The sequence below is a fragment of the Peromyscus leucopus genome, chromosome 13, assembly GCF_004664715.2.
Source record: "Peromyscus leucopus breed LL Stock chromosome 13, UCI_PerLeu_2.1, whole genome shotgun sequence".
NCBI lineage: Eukaryota > Metazoa > Chordata > Mammalia > Rodentia > Cricetidae > Peromyscus > Peromyscus leucopus.
Window position 1 is genome coordinate 43,443,940 of NC_051074.1, and position 20,292 is coordinate 43,464,231.

At 42.2% G+C, this 20,292-nt stretch overlaps 1 protein-coding gene across 4 annotated transcripts in view; it reads left to right on the plus strand.

Moving 5' to 3' along the window:
• Positions 1 to 3,995: 3,995 nt before the first annotated feature.
• The window catches only part of Erbb4 (erb-b2 receptor tyrosine kinase 4), a 1,086,504-nt gene continuing 1,070,207 nt past the window's right edge, over positions 3,996 to 20,292 (plus strand). For 3 of the 4 annotated variants that reach the window (XM_028870095.2, XM_028870094.2, XM_028870096.2), the window contains exon 1: positions 3,996 to 4,940. In XM_028870095.2, the coding sequence (XP_028725928.1) occupies positions 4,859 to 4,940 (82 nt within the window). In that variant the 5' untranslated portion in view covers positions 3,996 to 4,858. The remainder of the gene's footprint in view (positions 4,941 to 20,292) is intronic. The other variant, XM_028870097.2, reaches the window with a different exon arrangement.

The window sequence follows — 20,292 nt, forward strand, 5'->3', positions numbered from 1 at the left end:
ATGAGAAATAAATGTTAGCAAAACCACCCAGCCCATGGCATTGGTCAAAACAGCTCAAGATTAAAAACAACAATGGAAGGTGTGTCTGCGCTGGTGGCCTAGATGGAGATGCCTGCAAGGGTTGAGTAAGGGAAATGATGTGGGAATGCCAGAAGGATTTTGGGCATATGGATATTTTAACTTATTCTTAGAAAGTTATAAGATAAATCATGCAAATGTAATATCTTAGATTTGGGATATCACTACTCATTTATTAAATGTAAGGCAATGGACACAAGTTAGTGAAATGAATTACTTGAGACCACAAAATAACTTAGAAAGATGATGATGGACAGAAGGTAAAATTAAAGTCCAAACCTTATGTTTCAGTATTCAGGAGAAGACAATTGATTTATATTATAGTCTCAACTTTCTTACTTAACTCCAATTTGTATTTATGGCCAATGAGATAAAACTATTTAATCCAGTACATTTTAGCTGATCTTGAAGTAGGTTGTGCAAACAAGCTGCATATGAATGAATGATGAGTCTGTAAGATACTGTCAAAGATGATACTAGGCAATTTTTATTGCAGTGACAAAATGCTTTAGCAGATCAACTTAAAAGGAACCATGCATGCTGGGTCATGGTTTTAGATGCATTTGCTCTTAGGATGTGAACTTCGAGGCAGGGAGCACATAGTAAAATAAAGCTGCTCACCTAAGGTCTGCCAGTAAGCAAAAGCAGAAAAGACTCAAGGAGTAGATATGCCCTTGAAGGCCCAATCCATCTCCCCTCACTTGCCCAGCGACATACTTCTTTCAACAAGGTTCCTCCTCCTGATAAGTCAATCACTATGAATTCATCAATGGATTTCTCACATTAATGAAATTATTGTTCTTGTGATCTAGTTATCTCTCAATAGTACCACCTGCTGAGGGTATGGAGGCGGGGAGGTAAGCCTGCAACATTTGGGCCTTTTGAGGTGACTCTTCATAATCAAACCATTATGGGATCTTAATTGTACATGCAAGTCCTGCAACTAGTAATATTGAGTCACCTATGAAAGGGTAAGGGATACGGGGGATACTGGAAAGTATCAGAAAACAAAGGTCTGTGTAGGGAATATGGCTTTACTCAAGGGAAGTGATGAGAAGATAAGCCAGAAAACTGAAGCACAGCCCATGTGAAAACATCCTCTTTGAGGAAAATGAGGATCTGTACAACCTCATTCAAGCTGCAAAGTTCTTTTCTCATGCCCTACAGTTCTGGTTTCAGATAACAAAATGAAAACTGAACTAGCTTGATGAAAACACTACAAGGAGAGCTTGAATGCTGTCCAGACCCATCTGGACTTTTGTTCCTTTCAAATGATAGTTTCATTCTTTCTCATCGCACAGACAGACTGAATGTGAACTTTCTCTTTCCCAGGAATGAAAATCCCAGGGAAGAGACTTGGTGGAAAGGACTATCTCCCGTGTCATCAATAGTGACTGGGGCAGTTTTGTTTGGTTAATTTGTCCAACTTAGAACCACTGGAGTGTGGTAAGGTGGGTGGATTTCCAGATTCAGAACATAAGAATTGAGGGGAGGGGGACTCAGGAGATCATTCAGGCTCCTTGTTTGCAGTTCGCTAGACCACAATTTTCTTAGTTTGTCATCCTTCCCCCCCCCCCCCCGGCACGTTTTAAGTCTCAGCAATACATTTCAGTCAACTGATAAGATTTTATTATAATGTCACACTGGAAAGTGGGGAAACACAGAGATCTGTTTCTGCCTCTGGCAATTCAGATAGCATGTCCTTCCCTTACCAGGTAGAAAATGTTCTCTCTGATAGTGTTCCTCCTTACGCTGACTTAGCAGACATGGGAAGCTGATGAAAGAAGACATGTAAAGCCAGGGTTCTTGGGTATTTTTTCTCATTCTTATGACCCATTCCCCATACATCTCTGATCCTAATATTGCAATGATCTAAGCCAGGGTTTAAAAAAGGAGACTAGTCACCATTAAATATGGCATGCTTCTGTAAGTTACAACTTTTGTGTCCACTTTGGAGGTTTGAAAGCTGTTGTTCAAATGGCCCCCTATGGCTCAGTCTTGATTAGTGTTTTATTCACTCAGAACCAGAAAAATATGGGTCAAGACAAACTAAATCAAGATTTAGATTCGAATTGTGGGTGCATTGGCAACTTAATTGGTGGAAATAGTGTATGACCTCTACAGAGACAGGAAAAAAACTATGAGTTGTAACTAAAAGTCTTCTTTGGCCAAGATTTATTCTGGAAAATATAGAGGTCTTGCTATGGATGGGCAGCAATAGCAGTATAAGAAGTTTTTATTATCCAGTACTGAGAATTGGACCTAAGGTGTCATACATGCCATGAAACTCAGTTTGGACAAAAACAAAAAACAAAACCCTACCATAATGGATAAAACTAGAAAACAACTTGAAATGTTTACACATCTGATCTTTTTCTCACAACCAGAGCTACAATGTAGTTATCATAATTTGTTCACTGATATAAAATATGTCACCAGAAACAGGAGTCTAACAAAATGTAGAAGCTTAAACTCCCTCCAGTCCCCTAGAAGTAGCTTTTTTTTTTTTTTTTTTTTTTGTCACTTAAATTGCTATTGTGGCGACAGATGTAAAAGTAAGCAGCTTTTATAGAAGAAGTACCCGAAGGTAATCACAAACTGACGAAGACAAGTCAACTAGGTTGAGAACGCACCGAAGAAAAGAAAAGAAATCTGAGTGGGAAGGTGATAAAGATGGAATAGAGGTAACTCCCGAGCCCTGTGTGTGTACCGCTGTAATCAGTGGCATTCTAGTCAAGTTCCCATCGCTTGCTCTGGGCTTCATTTTTTCCTTGCCCTAAGCTGCTTCTGGGTAAAAAACACTCTCAGCGTGTTTGGCCTGCAGTGGGTCCAAGGAAACCTTTCAAGATTCAGCCTTCTCTTATGGCTGTTTGCAGCTGCCTGGAAATTCTTAAGGGATGGGGTCATAGACAGAAGATGTGGGAGACCAATCGTTCCCGAGAAAGCAGGGTGATTTGGTTTTAAAGCACCCTTGATATTTTATATTTATTTATTCGCTGCTTCTAGAGAAGGGAAAAAAACACCCACATAGAATACCCTTAAAAGCAGCAAAGCAGTAACAGTGATTCTCTAATGGCTCTGGCCCAGGCTTGGAGTAGTTTTAGAACCGTGGCCCTGCAGATCACAGAAGCCCCTTCCAGGGCATTTTAGGCTTAGAGAAACCCAGTCTCACAGCTCTCAGTGACCTGGAAATCATATACCCTGCAAAGGGAGAGTAAGGACAAGGCCTCACACTGGCTCTGCTATGGACTCAGCCTAATGTCTTGAGTCCCATAGTTATATCTGACCTCCTAAAGTCCTTCAGACTGAACAGCACAGGCTTGAGATAGTTTGCATAATTTCAGAATCAAAGATGTGGTTTTTCAAATATGGATTTTTTTTTTTAGTTTGGCTCAGTGTCATCTGGGGAAGATGGGGGAGATGGCATATCTGGAAAAGGAAATATTGGTAGATTTCATCCTACCTGCGGGGCTACCGGTTACCTACAATATCCATCTTAAAAATACTAAGCATGGAACGTGATGGGGTGCTGGAGAGGGACAGAGATACTTTGCCCAAAGCAAACGTTGACTTTGTCTTTCCAGAAAAGTCCCACATGAGGACTGACACCTAGGAGCAATCAAGAGAAAGGTGTTTTGCTTGTGTCAAAAAATTCGTTCGGCCAGCATTCCCTCCGGGGGAACTGACGACTCCACGGGCCAGACGTCCCAGGCCGGGCCTCTGCCTGGGCAGCCACATGGGGAGCATTTCATACAGTGGACTGCGCGGGCCCTTCCAGATCCCTCTTCCCCAAGCCCCTACCCTGACGCAGCTCCCTCTGCCTGACAGGTGTTTTCCCAACTCCAGAGGCCCAGGATTTTGGGGAGTGTCTGAGCCAATAAGATTTCTCCTTGGGGGGGAGGGCGTGGCTACATGGGTCAGAGCGGGGGCGGGGCTTGCGGAGCCGAGGAGAGCCTAGCTGGTTGCGTGGAGGGTTGTTTGATTCCCACCCCCCTCTTTTTTCCTTTTTTTTTTCCCTTTTTTTTTTTCTTTCTCCCTGAGTCTTATTAATTTCTCTGTGGGGCTGCGGCTGGAGACCGTGGAGCGCTGGATATGACGCTCGGAGCTTTAATTACCGCAATGGCTGGACAAGTGTGAGGAAAGCTGACAGGGGAAAAAAAAAAGGGGGACAAGATCGAAGAGAAGCAAAGAAGCACCCCCCCCTATCCCTCCTCCTTCTCCCTCTAGATTTGGACAGGAGGTGCAAGGAGACTGAAGAGAGAGCTGAACATAGCCCGGCTTTTGGGGGAGAGGCCGGAACCCTGCCGCCTCTTTGCAATCAACTTTTTTTGGAAGCCTGTTTTTTTTTTCCCCCTCTTTCTTTTTATTGTTGACCAACCAGTGAGAGAGAGAGAGAGAGAGGAGAGGGGGAGCAGCGAGCGAGCGAAAAAGTGAGGAGGGTGCGAGCGAGCGGAGGAGCACTCGGGGAAATAGCTGCACAGTCCTGCCTGGAGCACCAGCCGCACAGTCGCGCACACTCCCACCCGCGCGCGCACTCTCCCTCCCGCGATCCCTCGCCGGGTCCCCGGGTCCCCGGGCCCTGGAAGCCACCGGCACCGACTCGCTCGCCAGCCCCGGGGAACCCGGGCACCGCGCGCGCCGCGCCCGCCCCCCTCGCGCCCCCCACGCGCTCCCGGCAGAGAGAGAGGGGGGAAAAGAAGAAAATCTCCTCCGCGTGCCCGCAAGGGGCTATGCCATTTGGACATGTAATTGTCAGCGCGGGATCTGAGACTTGCCAAAAATGAAGCTGGCGACGGGACTGTGGGTCTGGGGGAGCCTTCTGGTGGCCACGGGGACCGTCCAGCCCAGCGCTTCTCAGTCAGGTGGGTCGCGCGGTCTCGCGGTTTTCCCTCTCGCGCTCCAGCTGTTGAACCCGCCACCGCCTCGGGTGGGTGGCTTCCTTCTCCTTCTCGGCCCTTCTGTCACCCACTGGCTCCCAGGCTCGAGGGAACCATAGGGACCCGGCTGGCTTCTGGCTTGGGTCGCCCCTCGCTCCAACCCAAACTTACCTTTGTGTGTGTGTGTGGTGTGTGTGTGTGTGTGCGCGCGCGAGCGTGTGTTTTTAATAGATGCTGCAAAGGAGTCCGCTTTTCCTGCCTCCTCCGGGATTATTTGTCGCCCCCCTCCTCTCTCTTTAGCCCCCTTCTTTCTTTCTCGCGCGTTTTCTGGGAGCCTAAGCGGGATCGCTTCTGGTGGCGCCCGTTGTTCGGGGCGTGGGAGACAGAAGCCGGTCCGTGGAGGTTCTCTCCTCCTCCGGCTGGGCAGGGAAAAAGAAAGAAAGAAAAAAAATAAAGAAACAAAACAAACCAAACCCAAACCCAGATAGAATCGCTGCACCTCTTCGGGCCGCAGGAAGGTCGCTGGGCTGCGCCTGCCTGCCTGCCTGGCCTTCCTGGGGTGCAGGGCTGCAGCGGGTGGAGCGCGGGCCGGGAGCCCGGCTTGGCACCTGAGCGTGCTTGCGTGCGGCCGCCAGCCCGACTCTCCCCGTACCCTGCGGGGTCACACGGGACGCGGAGCCGGGGGGTCCTCCGGTAGCTGGAGCGCACCGGGCACGCGCCTCGGCCAGGGGCAGGGGACTCTGGGCCTCCTCTGTTGGCATCCCGGAGCTGTCTTGCGATTGACTTTGGGGGCGCTTGCTCTCCTGCCTGCACGATCTCTTTAAAAAAAAAAAAAAAAAAGCCTGGTATACTGAGCTCAGAGCCGGCCTTCCCACCCGGTGCTGGGCTTGCTCCCGGAAGAGTTCTTCCAGTAGTGCAACTTGCGGTTGGCCTGAGTCCCTCCAACTTCTGTTTACTGCCCGGCGGGGTTCCTGAGCCCACGGGTGGCGCTCATTGACTTAGCCCGAGGCGGGCGCCTTGGCGGCACCCCTAATGCGGCCACTGTTGGCCGGAGCGCCGGAGCCCCAGGTATTTGGACAGAAAAAGGACTAATTGACCCCGAGGGGCAGCGCAGTGTCAGTGGCGTGCTGGGGCTACCAGGGCCAATGACAGCAGCTGCGGCGTGGTGGAGTTCAAAGTTTGTCTTTTTGTTTTTCTTTTGACACTTGGGAGTTTCCCCCGGGATGAGAGGAGGGGACAGCAAAGGACCAAGGAGAACCGGTGTGTCTGTTACGGCCAAGAGGGGGTGAGAAGAGGGCTTTTGGAGAGGCAGGGAGATTTCCGGAACCTTCCGGGGCTGGTGGCGGGAGCGTGGGAGTCAGCTTGAAGAGATAAAACATTCAGGAGTGGTAACAGGGAGAGCTTTAGGTCCCCAGAGGGTGTCCTTCTGACCTCACCGAGAAAACAGCAGCTTGCTAGTTTTCCCGCTCCGCCCCCCCCCTCCTCCTTCTCCTCCTTGCCTAGTAAATAACAAGTTACAATCTCTGAGCGGTTCAAAATGACCTTCGAATGGCACATGTGCGCCATTTGTGCTGGCCGTTTGCACACTCCCGGTGACTCCGAAATTCTTGGTGCATACCAGTCCCCGTGCCCCAGCCACCTCTGGAATCACAGCAGCGAGGACTTGGGATTCCAGGCGGCCGCCTAGATACATCCTTTTTCTAGCTACCCACTCAGAGCCCTTCGCCTTTTCCCCTCAATGGGTTGATTATGCACATTGACCCATTCAAAAACACTTGCGACTGTCACGCAGGCTTAGCCGAGAAGAATTTCTATCAGGCCACCCTACCAGGGGGCTGTCTGGCATGGCCTGGGCCGCTGGGGGACCCCCCCCCTCCCCCGCCGCTTCGAGTCCGCAGCAATTTGGTATTAACTGTGCAGCTCCCGGTAGGGCTATGCCGAAAAGCCCTTTTCAAAATTTAGGCAAGGAATGTAATCCAAATTAGTTCTGCAGCTGTCCCTTTCCATGTCTCAGACGACACCAGCTTGCGCCCTAGCTCTCTCTCTGCTCTGCTCTGTTCCCTGGACGAATCGTCAGACCCACAAGTGAGCCCATTTAGAAGCACGAGGATTAGCGTGCCATTGTTGTTCGCGTGTGTGACTCTGTACTTGAAATTCTGGGGGCACAAAAGAGAGCCTCACTTGTTCAAAACACAAAGTGATCTAGATGAAAGGGCCGCACAAAGAAAAGCTCTCAGGTGCATCCCTGGTATAATTACAACAAGCATACTTCGGTGATCTATTGGAAACTGTCAGTGCCCCCAGGGACTTTTTTTATTTTTTTATTTTTTTTATTTTCAGGCGCCCCACTGCACCTGGCAGAGAAAGTTCAGCTGGTTTTAACGTAGTGCTATTATAAAAACAAGTAGCTGTCTGGTGAGCGTGAGGCTCTGTGGCTGTGGCTGTGCATGTGTGTGGCTGTCTATCCAAGTAAATACATACTGCGCGTCTCCTCTCTCGCGGTTAGCAGTCAGGAGCAGTTTGGAGGAGTTTGTTTTGGTCCAAATGAGAAATTAAGTGCGGATAAGTAAACTAAGCTGCCAGAGGGCGACAAGATGTTGAGTGAATTGCTTTTAGATGAAACAAATTAAGGAAACGAGGGAAGACAATCTGCTTTTCGCATTATTAGACACGCTTGGAGTTCAGGGGAGAGTGGCATATTTTTGAAATGCTAATTTCTTAAGCAGAAGGAATGCACCTTATTTACTGCTGTATGTGAATGGAATGAAACCATACAGTGGGAGATTCTCGTCAACGATCTTCAAGATGTTTCTTGGGAAAACTGTCCGTAAGAAAACTTGGCTTTTATTTTGCTTGAGGGAAAACAAGTCAGCTTTTGAGCATTTTAAAATAATTCTGACGAATTTTTGAGTTATTACTAGTGATAAATTTTATCTATAAATGTTTTTAGTCCAAGGCCTTTCTATGGCAATCCCACCCGAAGGGATAATTCTACAGTGTTTGCCTTCTTTCTATGGTGGGACTTATCAATATCGCTTTTGTGCACCGATAAAAATATACAGTAGTGTTGAAGTGGCATTCTCCTAAGCCTCCCTATGTGATGGACAAGTCCATTCTCATTCTCATGTGCAAGTTACTTAGTCCCCCTGCTTTTCATTCCATTAAAGTGCACACATCTACAAATTTAAGGCACATTATTTCCCCCCAAACGTTAGGTGGTATTATACATTTGAGATGAAATTATTAATAAAAGTAAAATGACAAAAATATTACATAGTTTTTTTTAAAATGCATCAGTCATCTTTTCCAAATGTATTTACAATGAGCATGTCCATGGGCACACTATCATAGCCCTTTTGTTCCTTTAATTTTGAAAACCATGCATGTGTGTACAAGAGAGCTTGAGAGAAGGACATGTTTTCCATTCCGAATACTTCTAAACAGATGACTACCTCTCACTGTAGCTGCAAATTACTTAAAAATACTATAGGTTTCTACGGCTGAGATGAAGTAGAGTATCTCTGATTCTGCCACGATTCCTTGTTTCTCTTTTCAACTCAAGTGCCTTTATTTTAATCATGCACGCATAGAAAGTCGAATTTCTTGAAAAATCAAGCACTTACAGCTTTGTATATACATATATATTTTTTCATTTAGTCCCTGGAAATGTGTCCTAATTAGGAAATTACATCAGAATGTTTACTAGGGCTTGAAGGGGATGGAAGATTTATGTATTTTCTATTCTAACCTGAACACAATGTTTGCATTGGCTGATTTTTTAGAGTCTGCATTCACTTGGTAGAAAATCATATTTCCTCCTCAAAGTGGATTCAAATATTTAGTATTCATGAGCTTTCATCTCTTTGGTTCTTAAATAGAAGTACTATTTATCATCTGTCTCATACATTCACCCTTTCCATTACTATGGATTCCTTACATATTATTTGAGTTTAGGGACATATGAATGCATATTTTCCCTCCCACCATTAAGTATATTCATTTGTGTGTGTGTGTGTGTGTGTGTATGTGTGTGTGTGTGTGTCTTTCCCTTTGACCTGCCACTCAGTCACTGCAGGACTTCTCTAAGCCAGCTTTCATTCTTTCTCTCTGATAAATCTGATATGGCTGGTTGGCTGAATAATCGTAAGCCATTCCATTGCTCAGATTTATTCCCGAAAGAAAATAAAACGGCATCGATCCTAGATCACTAGGGCATCTCGAAAGTCCAGACTCCAAGGCCAAATCTTCGCACAGAGCAGTACCTCTCTCCCTTGGGCTCTCTCCCTTTTTTCTCCCATTGACCATGGGAAGGTGATGACTGCCATCCCACAAAAGCTACTGATACAAGGAATTGTGCTCTGGGTATTCTCCGAAGCTTGATTACAGCCACCTTGAGATTAATGGCTAGGTAAAGTGTACATTTTACACAGTATACTAAATTAGCATGTCTTTAATATTGCACTGTTTTTTGTGCTATAACCAGTCAGTTATTCAGAAAATTTAGCTTGTGTTTTCAAAATAGCAATAACTTTTGGTTTTACAGTGGTCTGCTCCCGTTGGATGTCCAGAAGTGATGTGTAAGTATCCAAAACCTAAATGAAGCAAATGATCAGAAAGGATGTTCTGTTACCAGCAGATTTATTGGCATTTGATCTGCTTAATTTCAAGCTTCTGAGGGATACATTTTTGTATATATGTAGTTACATTGAAATTAGCTAATACATGTTCAAATCTACAATAGTCTATAAAAGTGTCAAGGACATCCTGTTATCTGACATGCTGAATGTGCTATTACAGAGTAGAAGTTGATCATAATACCAACTTCCTGCCAGACTATATCATCATAGATGGTCTGTTATATCAACATTTCACCATATTGAATTAAATTGGGTCTTTTTTTCTAATACTCATTTTATGTAATATTAATGTTGAGTAGTCAGAGAAAAATATTTTCATTATTGCTAGTAGAGTTATTTATATGAGTTTATAATGAGAAAGTATTTTGATTCTTTTCATTTATTTGTTCTGAATAAAAAAAGACGATAGCTCGATGTTTCCTGAAACAGTAGCACTTCTACATAATTGTAAGGAGAACTTACCTGCCTATATTGCAATTAAGAGCAGCACAGACCATAACCATATGGTTTAAATCAGGATTCCTACATCCTAGGGACAGCTCTTCTAAATGTTTTCAGTATCTCATTCCACCATGCCTTTGTGAGTGGGATTACCTGCCTGGGGGAAAAGGCATGTAAGATACTATATATTTCTCTACTGTGTAGCAGTTTTCCACAACAATGAGTTTAAAGACTTCTGTGGTGTTGAGATACATTCTAGTAACCAGTTAATTGCTTTTGTACATGAAATTCAAGTTGTACATACAATTAATACATTTGCACATGTGTTTGAGAAACACAACATAAACTCACTAACAGGCTGTTTCTGTCTAGAAACCACCAGCTTAAAGAAAGGCAGAGGTTCTTGACTCTGTAACATTTGTTTGTGAGAACTCTTTCTCTCAAATAATACTTTTTGGAATTGCTCTATGGTCTTTTCAGATTTCATTGTTCATGTATCTCTCTGAGTTGTTGGTATTTTGACATGTAGAATTAAGCAAATTTTGTTTTTCTAAGCTTTAACAAGAAGCTTTAAAGTTGCTCTCTGGCTTTCTTGTGTTTGATACTTAAACAAGTCCTTTCTAGATTTAAAGAGAGGGAGAAGCCTTCTCACTTTCAGTACACAATGTTAAAATATGTGGGGAGTGAGTCTAAAGAGATTTTTGAACAGAAGTAATTGTCTCGCAGTTATTTTTGAATAAATGATCGCTTCTAGGCCCATCATTTTGCACAACTCCAGGGGGCAGCAGTCGCACGGAATTGAATAAGAACGGCAACGCCTGCACTGTGGGTAGCGCATCCGCAGCCCCGGTGTTGAGTAATGCTAAAGAACAAATCACCGCAATAAATGTAAGAGTTGAGGACTCCAGCTTAAGCCTTTGAGAGAGCATGGGTTAGACTTCCGGCCTATTTGCATACCTCTGTGAGTGCTAACTGCGACACCTCCACTATTAACAGCTTGAATATTTTTAATGATTTCATTGGAAAATGGGTGTTTCAACCTACAAGGAAGCAGGAATCAATTGTTTTACAGTTATTTTTGTGAGCCAATCTCCTGTTGTTGGGTAAGTTCACCTGTATAGAACAAGTATCCAAAGCAGGTTTTTACAGCCAAATTTTGTGAAAGCTGAAGAAAGGAGCTGACTTCTTGGCACTTACTTTGGAGGCCTCTGGTGTTTCCACCTTTTCCTCTCTGCTGTTCTCTGTTCTCTCTCTGCTGTTTTCAGAGAAATCGAAGGCTCTGTAGAAGGCCCTGATCTAGTCTTGTCTTCTCAGGTTTTTTTTTGGTTTTTCGAGACAGGGTTTCTCTGTGTAGCTTTGCACCATTCCTGGAACTCACTTGGTAGCCCAGGCTGGCCTTGAACTCACAGAGATCCACCTGCCTCTGCCTCCTGAGTGCTGGGATTAAAGGGGTGTGCCACCACCACCCGGTGTCTTCTCAGTTTTGTAAAGAATGTAGAAGCAGAGGGAAACAGGGTATTGTTTCCTGTATTGTTTTCTATAAAGTACATAAACATGTTTGAAAAGTCATAGACAATCAAAAGAATAATAAAAGGTTTTGTCAAAGAGAACAGTGAAAATTATGATGAAACAAATATAGTTCTCTTCAAGGCAAAGGCTGTGTGATCAACACTATCATTGTTGTATCTAGGTCACCATATTTGATTGCATATATAATTTGTGCAATATCATGAGATGATTAAAAAATAAAGCACATTGTCAGGAAAACTGTCTGAGGATCTATATTTGATTCTCTATGCCTACTCTAGACCCTGTAATCCACATAGGAGCAGCTACATAAGGATTGGTATAGAGTGGTACTTTAAAGCATCACTTTTGGAAGCCTTCATGAAACCAAAAAGTAGAGATGGTTGTTTATCTTATCCATAATAATGTATTTACTTAAACAAAAAGGGCTGTAAAGAATACCTGGTGAGTTCTTCCTCACCACTATGTTAGTGGAGGCCCTTAACCAATGAATCCAAGAGAGTCTATGAGAGTCATCCAGGCCGATCCTGAATCCAAGGCTCTTATTTCCAAGACAATTGTGTTCTCTCATGTCACTTTTTCTTTGAACAACTACATAAGGACAGTTTTCAATACTGAGACTTTATGGGTTTGTTTTCTTGGCACAATTGCGACTCTCTAACTGGCTTTTCTGCAAGATGCTGCCTCTAGGCTTTGTGACTTGCAATGCTGTTGATCTACCTTAACTTGTCTTGTTATGGATGAGCTCCTTGAAGTGTCTGTGTGTTCTTGGACACGATCCACATTCTTTTGAGTCCTAGTGACAGAAAAAAAGATTTGAAACTTGTTTTGGCAGGAAGAGTCACTTCCTGTTAGGAACTGGAAATGAAAATGGACCCCCCCCCATCCATAAAAGATTAACATAGACACCATGAAACTTCCTGTGTAACATCATTAAATGTCTCTCATGAGGATATCTCAGGATCATTACTCTTAATCATGTTATTTCCAATATTGTAAGGGTTACTGAAGCAAGCTACACACCATTAAGAATATACAAGACACAGTTTCTCAATTCTGGGAGTTAAATGAACAGAGATCAGCTTGTCTACTTACATGCATCTAAACATACATGCACACATCTCATCGCCACTTTTGAAACACAATTTAAAGGTGTTTAAAGAAAATAAAATAACCACTTGTTTTTTCTCCCAAACATCAGATATGTCAACAATCAATTTTACCACTGGATCTTTACTAATCTTTTGAGTTTTAATATGTCTATTTCATATGCTTCTGTATTAATGAATAGTCATGGTAAGCCCTTACGATAAATGGCAATCACAAGCCACTTCAGGCTATCTGTCTTCTGGTCTCCTTTCCCCTAGGGTGTCTCATAGATGATTAGGACTGAAAACATTGTCCATGGTTTCTTCAAGTCCATGACGCCACTATCTTGAACAACTACCAGCATGCGTAGTTCTCTATTTCAAGATCAGTCCCATCACTGACAGGGGGTACCTAATAGAGGTCTCAGATAGTAGTAAGTGCTCTGGCCTAGGCAGCTCCTGTTCCTAACATCTTTCTTTGTCATTATTTGCTCTTACTCCCTGTAGGCCTGCAGAATATTTGATTATTAGTTTTATTAATTTCTTTCTGTGGGGACCTAACAGAACTCAACAACAACAACAACAAAACAGATTATTTACTTCAGATACATATAAATACTTTCATTTTAGGAAGTTCTTTGGCAAGCCATTTTGTCTCCACAGTAATACCAATTAAACCATTTTGCTTTTAATAAAAATTGACTGCATGATTTATTAAAAATCTATCCCTAAGTTGTTTTTAAATAAAAATCTTGGACAGGTCAGGGAAATGTACCATAACGTCTCCTTGCCTCTATGAACTTCTTCCTACCACTGCCAGATTAAGATTCTAATACAACACATCAGTAATCCTAGTTTTTAGTGAGAACTAATGAAATTTAGACCAACACCTGTGGAGCCTCCACAGGACTGGACTAGGCCCTCTGTGAAAGCGAGACAGTTGTGTAGCTTGATCTGCTTAAGGGACCCTCTGGCAGTAGGATCAGGATCCATCCCTGGTGCATGAACTGGCCTTTTGGAGCCCATTACTTATGGTGGGACACCTTGCACAGCCTTGAGGCAAGGGGAAAGGCTTGGACTTGCCTCTACTGAATGTACCAGGCTCTGCTGACTCCCCATGGGAGGCTTTACCTTCTTGTAGGAGGGAATAGGGGGTGGATTGCAGGGGAGGCTGGAGGGGCTGAAGGAGGAAAGAAAGGGATCTGTGACTGGTATGTAAAATGAATAAAAATATTTCTTAGTTAAAAAAAAAAAGAAAAAAATCATAGTTTTAATTCTGAAATACCCTGTGAGTTCCATTGTGAAGTTCAAAGTCTGCTTAAATTGTCTTTAATTTTAGGCCTTAGAGTTTCTTAAGATGTAGTCTGCCTAAAAGCCGGTCTACCCACTAAGCTTTCCAAGGTCATGCCTAATTATTGTCTTGACTTCTGCTGATTCCTTTCCTTGTGATTCCTGACTCACTCGATGCCTTATAAGAAAGATTTTGCATATTGTAAGTTCATTTTGAATCACATCTGGTCATTATTTCTCCCTTAAATTGACTACAGCAGCCTATGAACATTTTCGGGTTCACCTTGTTCATCTATCATACAGTTTTCACCTTTGACTGCAAGTTGATAGCTTCCGACTAACATGAGCCAAAGACGTAGTAAGCCCTTAAAAATATTTTTTTAAACTAAAGGATAATATACACTTGCTGGAATAATCTTAAGCTCATTCATACATGGTTCTTATTTGTAATTAAATCATTTTGTGCACAATGTAAGCTGTTCTGAAACATAAATACAGAATTGTTAATAATAGATATTAGCGATGTTTACCCAGGGCGTTTCTTTGGTAGCTTTCTTGTGCCTCTGAGGCTATTTCTTCAAAGAGAGCCTTTTTAAGATTGTATCATTTGAAACCCTTGCCCATTTTTAGAGCTTGCTCATAAAATGATACCAAGTATTTCTGTTCATTTTATTTTTGGCAAGTTGGAAAAAAAAAAACGTGAATATCATCCTTAAACACGTGCAACTGTTTTTTAATCCACTATTTTTAGGTTAAATGGTAATTATAGTGCTGCTTCTTTTTCAGCACTCACTTAAACTTTTTAATCTGTTTAAGTACTAGGGACTGAACAACCACCAGCAATGTCCCCTCTGCGGGTTGGGACCATATTAAAGATTAGAGAGCCTGGTGGTTCAGAGCATGAATCACTCTTACACAGGAGCGAAGCTTGGATGCCTCGTATGCCTATCGGGTGGCTAACAACCACCTGTAACTCCAACTCCATGGGCCCCATGTCTCTGGCCTCTGTGGGTACCTTCTGACCCACGCATATGTGGCATACACTCACACAGATACACGCATACACACATGATCAAAATAAATCACATCCTCCCCCCAAAAAAAGATACCCAAGGAGCAGATATAAGATGTTTAAGACACCAGACTTTTCCTAATAAAGGACAGCTGACAGCAAGCAATAAAACACACTATTAAAATATGTCATCAAGAGATCTTGCAAATTTGGGGGAGGAATATTTGCTTTCAGGGAAATTCTAATAAGAATCTTATGAAAAAAATGAATTACAGACAGAATGTAACATTTTTCTATTTCTAGATAGATGTGATAATATAACTTTGTAATAGCTAAGATTTCTCGGGTTCCTGAAATAGACAGCTAGACATATGCTTACCGTTTTGAAGCACTCTGTGAAGAAAGCTCTAGCAATGCAACTGAATAGAGAGATGACGGGGGTCCTCTTGGCTGCTCTTTTAGATGACTGATTTGTATCCTGAGAACGAGTGATGTGTTAATAGTGTCTACAGTCTCAAACCCTACCGGGGAAAGTGTACATCTGAACATTTTTCCCTGTCAGGTTACCTCATTCTAGGGAACTGCCAACCTTTCTAGGCCACTAGGGTGCACCAACTGGACTTAAACCTATACTTGCCGGAAAGAGTTAATGCTGCTTTTCAAGCTAACTGTAGAGTGAGGCCTTTATTACTGAGACCTTTATTATTTGTGAGAAGTGGGCATGGAGACGACAGCACAATGTCAGAGGTTATTTGAAAACTTTCTTCACCCCCTTTCTTTCAAAGAGACTCCGTGAGAAGGGGGCTGGAGGGCAGGCTCTGGAGTTAACAGCACTTGCTGAGGACCAGGGTGCTTCAGGACCAAGCATTCCCTTTGGCGGCTCTCTACTTCAGAGGATCTGATGCCCTCTTGTGGCTCCGTGGGCACCTGATCCTGTGTAGTGAACCATATATAGTCACGCAGGCACACATACACACACACACACACACACACACACACACACACACACACACACACACACATAAACAATTACCTATCTGCCCTCTGGGTCAGAGGAAGACGTCCTGGGTCCCTTTTTCTTCAGGTCAGCAGCTCTTTCTACTTCCCGTATAACTACGTGAAGATATTTGTCTAATAAAATCTGCTCGTTAAGGAGACTTGGTGCAGGTCGCTATGAATGTTGCAGACTATAGTCTCCTCATTTTGTTTCACGGTTGATCTTTTGTTTTGTTTCTGCACAGCCTACATTCAGACAAGCTTCCCACGTGCTTTATCTTCTTTGGAAAACAAAACAAAACAAAACAAAACAAAATAAAATCGACCTGAAGCAGGAGCCTAGGAATATATTGGAACCAGATTTTGCATGCTTTCCTTAAAAATGAATGAATGAATGAATGAATGAATGAATTAAAAATAAATTTGAATGAGACACGGGGCCTTGGGACACATCAGTGTAGGGAAGCGCAAAAGTTCAACTCTCATGGTAAATAAGAATCATGATAAACCTGCTTGTGAGTAAACATTGTACATTTCAGGACATTTTTAAAATGGGTCATGTAAGATTTCTCATGTGTTAATTCTGTAGTTTATAATGTAGTTTAATGGAATCGTGGCACTGCCAGTTCTATTATGTGACAGCTATATTATTAAGGTCCTATTCCTTAAAATGTAACTCGCTGGAGTTTTAATCACATTATTTAACACGGATAAAATTCTATCTTTGACTTTTACCCTCTGGATAAGCTAAATGTGACACTTTTAGTCACAATTGGCATCATTATTAGGAGGGGCTGAAACAATGCTTCTAAATTAAAATTAGTAGTCGGAGGTCACAGACCTTTGGTGATAATTTTAACTAATGTATCAGTACGTTTGAGAAACAATAAATGGATTAGTGTTAAAGTCATACACTTAGTATGTAAAATGCATCAGCTAAATAGTTAATATTTCCCAGTTGTTAACTTCAAATTTAGCAGCCCACTGTCCCTGGAGATGTATGAAAACCTCTAAAGATGTGCCTGGAATTAATGGGAACTGAGGTGATTAGTATTCAGATATAATTCTTTACTGGCCTTTTTTCTTTTCTTTCTTTTAAGTACAGGATGGAAATTGATAGTATATAAAAAAAGACTTTGAGATAAATTGAAATAGACAAAACATTTCACTCAAGTGTTGGTGAAAGGGGTATTCATTATTTTTGCTGAGCTTACTCCATTGCTTGTGGCCAGAATTAGCATGCTGTGAGCCAGAGAAAGAGATAAGACCAACAGAATGGCATGCGTCTAATTTTGTTTAGCAAATTTAGATCTGATACATGCTCCTTTACACCTACAGACTGACTCCTTCATTCCTTGAAAGGTGCAGATTAAGCCTGTCTCCTCTAGTTCAACAGCTTTTGCTCAATATTTATAGGCTACATAAAAATAATTCTCTAAGTACTATATTTCTCACTGGCAAGATGAATACTGTCAAGGTAGATTTGTTAATGGGGGGAAAAAGAAAAAAATTAAAACAAAGACATTTCAATGGCTCCAAGTCTGCCAATAATAAAAATATATAGAAATCTCTGAGATATCTTTGTTTCAAAGCTGCATATGAGACTTCATGTGTAGTGAAGGTTTCTTTTCTGCTTGTAAGACAGAAATCCCATTATTTTGTGATCATGTTGTGATTTGAGTCTGCTAGAGGGTTCAGACTCATTCTCAAACTAGTGACTTACTGCCACACAAACCAATAGAACATAGCAATCCTGCAAGCCTCAGGTATTATTATCACAATGGATAAACTTTGGTGAGATTTCTAAATGAAGTAAAATTACACTAGAAAATTCTCACAAAGCCCGTGAACCTTGAAGGAAATATGATTCTGGAAAACAATAGGAAAAGATAATATGTACATTTGGAATATTTGAAGGCCTATTTCCAAAAGAACACTAAATTAAAAGGTATCAGAAACATGTAGTGTCTGTTGTGTACCTGCTAGACCTTGGACATGACTGGAGACCATATTCTCTATAATCAAGCTCACAATAGAAAATAATTCCCATATTCATGAATTGTTCATCTCATCATATTGCTAGTGGTTATGTCAAGGTTAATTTTTTTTTTTCCAAACTGCTTCTTTCTTGATTACGGTCTGTAGTAATTGTGTATGTGCTGATAGAGCACAGGAAAGCTTTAAACTTGAAGACAGTTTTGACTTCATCCTGTGTCAAGATCAAATGATTATCCATGCTTCTTACTGAGATATATGAAGAAATGATTTTATTGTTTATTTCTTAGTTCTAGGAATTAGGAGAACGTTGTTTGGCATTTAAAAAAAATTCTATAAATTCTCGCATAGGATTTGATGAACAAAATGTATTGCATTACCTGCACATGTATTTCTTAAGATTTTATTGCCTACTAAAGTAACAAAAAATACATTCTTACTTGACAGAATTTTTTAGTTTCTTTCTCAGGAACTCTTTCCTCAGATTTACCCAGTTAAACAGCTAAAGAGTTAACATCAGACACATTAATTTGCTTCCATATTTCTCTGGCATGTGCTGTGATTCTCCTGTTATTAGTTGTTATATATCCTTCATATTACCCTGAATATAATAACATTTACCCCATAAGAGGTATGTGTAAGCTGTGTGAGAGTCTATGTTCACAAGTGTATGAATGTGTGTGTGTGTGTGTGTGTATCCATAGGGGCCCAAAGTTGACATTGGATGTCTTCCTCTACTGTTTACCACTCTATATATCACGGTGGGGTTAAACCCAGAGCTCACCAATTCAAGCTAGTTCAGCTAGCCCTCTTCCCTAGGGGATCCCTTGCACTTGTGGAATCCTGGGATCACAGGCAGCCATGCTGTCTGCCAGACTTCTAGACAGGATTTTGAGATCCAAATCTTGGTCGTCATCATGCTTGCTATGAGGCATCTCCCTCCAACAATTATTAAAATAATAGAGATATGGACAGTGTCATGTTAGGGTTGCTACAATTCAATGTTATCCAGTTTGAGGGACGCATGTGTCTAAGTTAGATGGCTGTTTTAACGACTGGAATGTAAAAAGCAAGTGACCTAACGAGACTCTCTCTGGCCCACAGATTAGTTACTTGATTGAAGTAAACCTAAAGACTCTGGAAACAGATGCTGAGGATGGGATGGGTGCTGATAGATCTTTGGGGTTTAGAATTGGGCTGGTTACCAATCACAACAGTTTGAATTTGAGAAGGGAATCATGGTGTAATGATCATATTGCCTCCTCTTTATTAATCTGTAAACTACCTGTCACAGATGTGTGCATGCATATGGAACTCTCCCTTTAGGGCACCACACCTACTCTTCATTTATGGCATATAAGAAGAAAGAAAAATATAATCAAAGCAATATATAATTAATATATGGCTGGGCAGTCGGTGGTGGTGCACACTTTTAATCCCAGCACTCGAGAGGCAAGGCAGGAGGACCTCTGTGAGTTCGAGGCCAGCCTGGTCAACAGAGTGAGTTCCAGGACAGCCAGGACTACACACAAAGAAACCCTGTCTCGAAAACCAAAAAAAAAAAAAAAAAAAAATGTAATTATAAAATTATGAGAATTGTTAAATCATCTTTGTTATGATATTTTTGCTAATAGGTTTAGATGTGTAATTCTTGTAAAGTAGTTTGTGCTACAGCAGAGGTCTCACACACTTTTTTTTGTTGAAGAATGAATGAAGAAGGACATGGCAAGCACAGAGAAGAGCCTGCTTAAGAAGGAGACACGATAACAGACTTTAGTATTTGGATGGCTGTTATGCGTAAGAGGGATTAGCACTGTTCTGTGTAGCCTTGGAGAACAGAAACATTAACAGCTGCTTGAAACTCTATGGCATCAGATTTCATCTGAACACCAACAAGGAGTTTCTCCTTAGGCTTCCCAGAGCTGGAATCCTGCCCCAGGAGGTAGTGAGTTTCTTAGTGTGGGGGGTGGTAAGCTATGATCCAGCCACTTCTCTGAGGGTTAGGAATGATGAGGCAGCTGAAGACCAACTGGACAGCAGTGTTGGGGGAGGGATTAGATTCCATGACTTCTGAGAGTCCTTTCTGCCTTAACTCTCAGGATTCATCACAAGTGCGCTGTGCCCAAGTGCCCTTTCCCAGCCTCAAGCCCAGATTCCTTGTCATCATGGCTACAGCTGTTATTCCTTTCCCCATGCTTCTCACCATCCTACCTGTTCTGCATGGACTGGTGGATCCCTGTAGGGTTTCAAGAGCTTGTTTTTCTCAACTATCAAAATATCCTTAATTTTTTTTTTCAGAGTAAACATTCACATCTCTGATCCAATATACCATGCCAATAAAGTCTCAATTG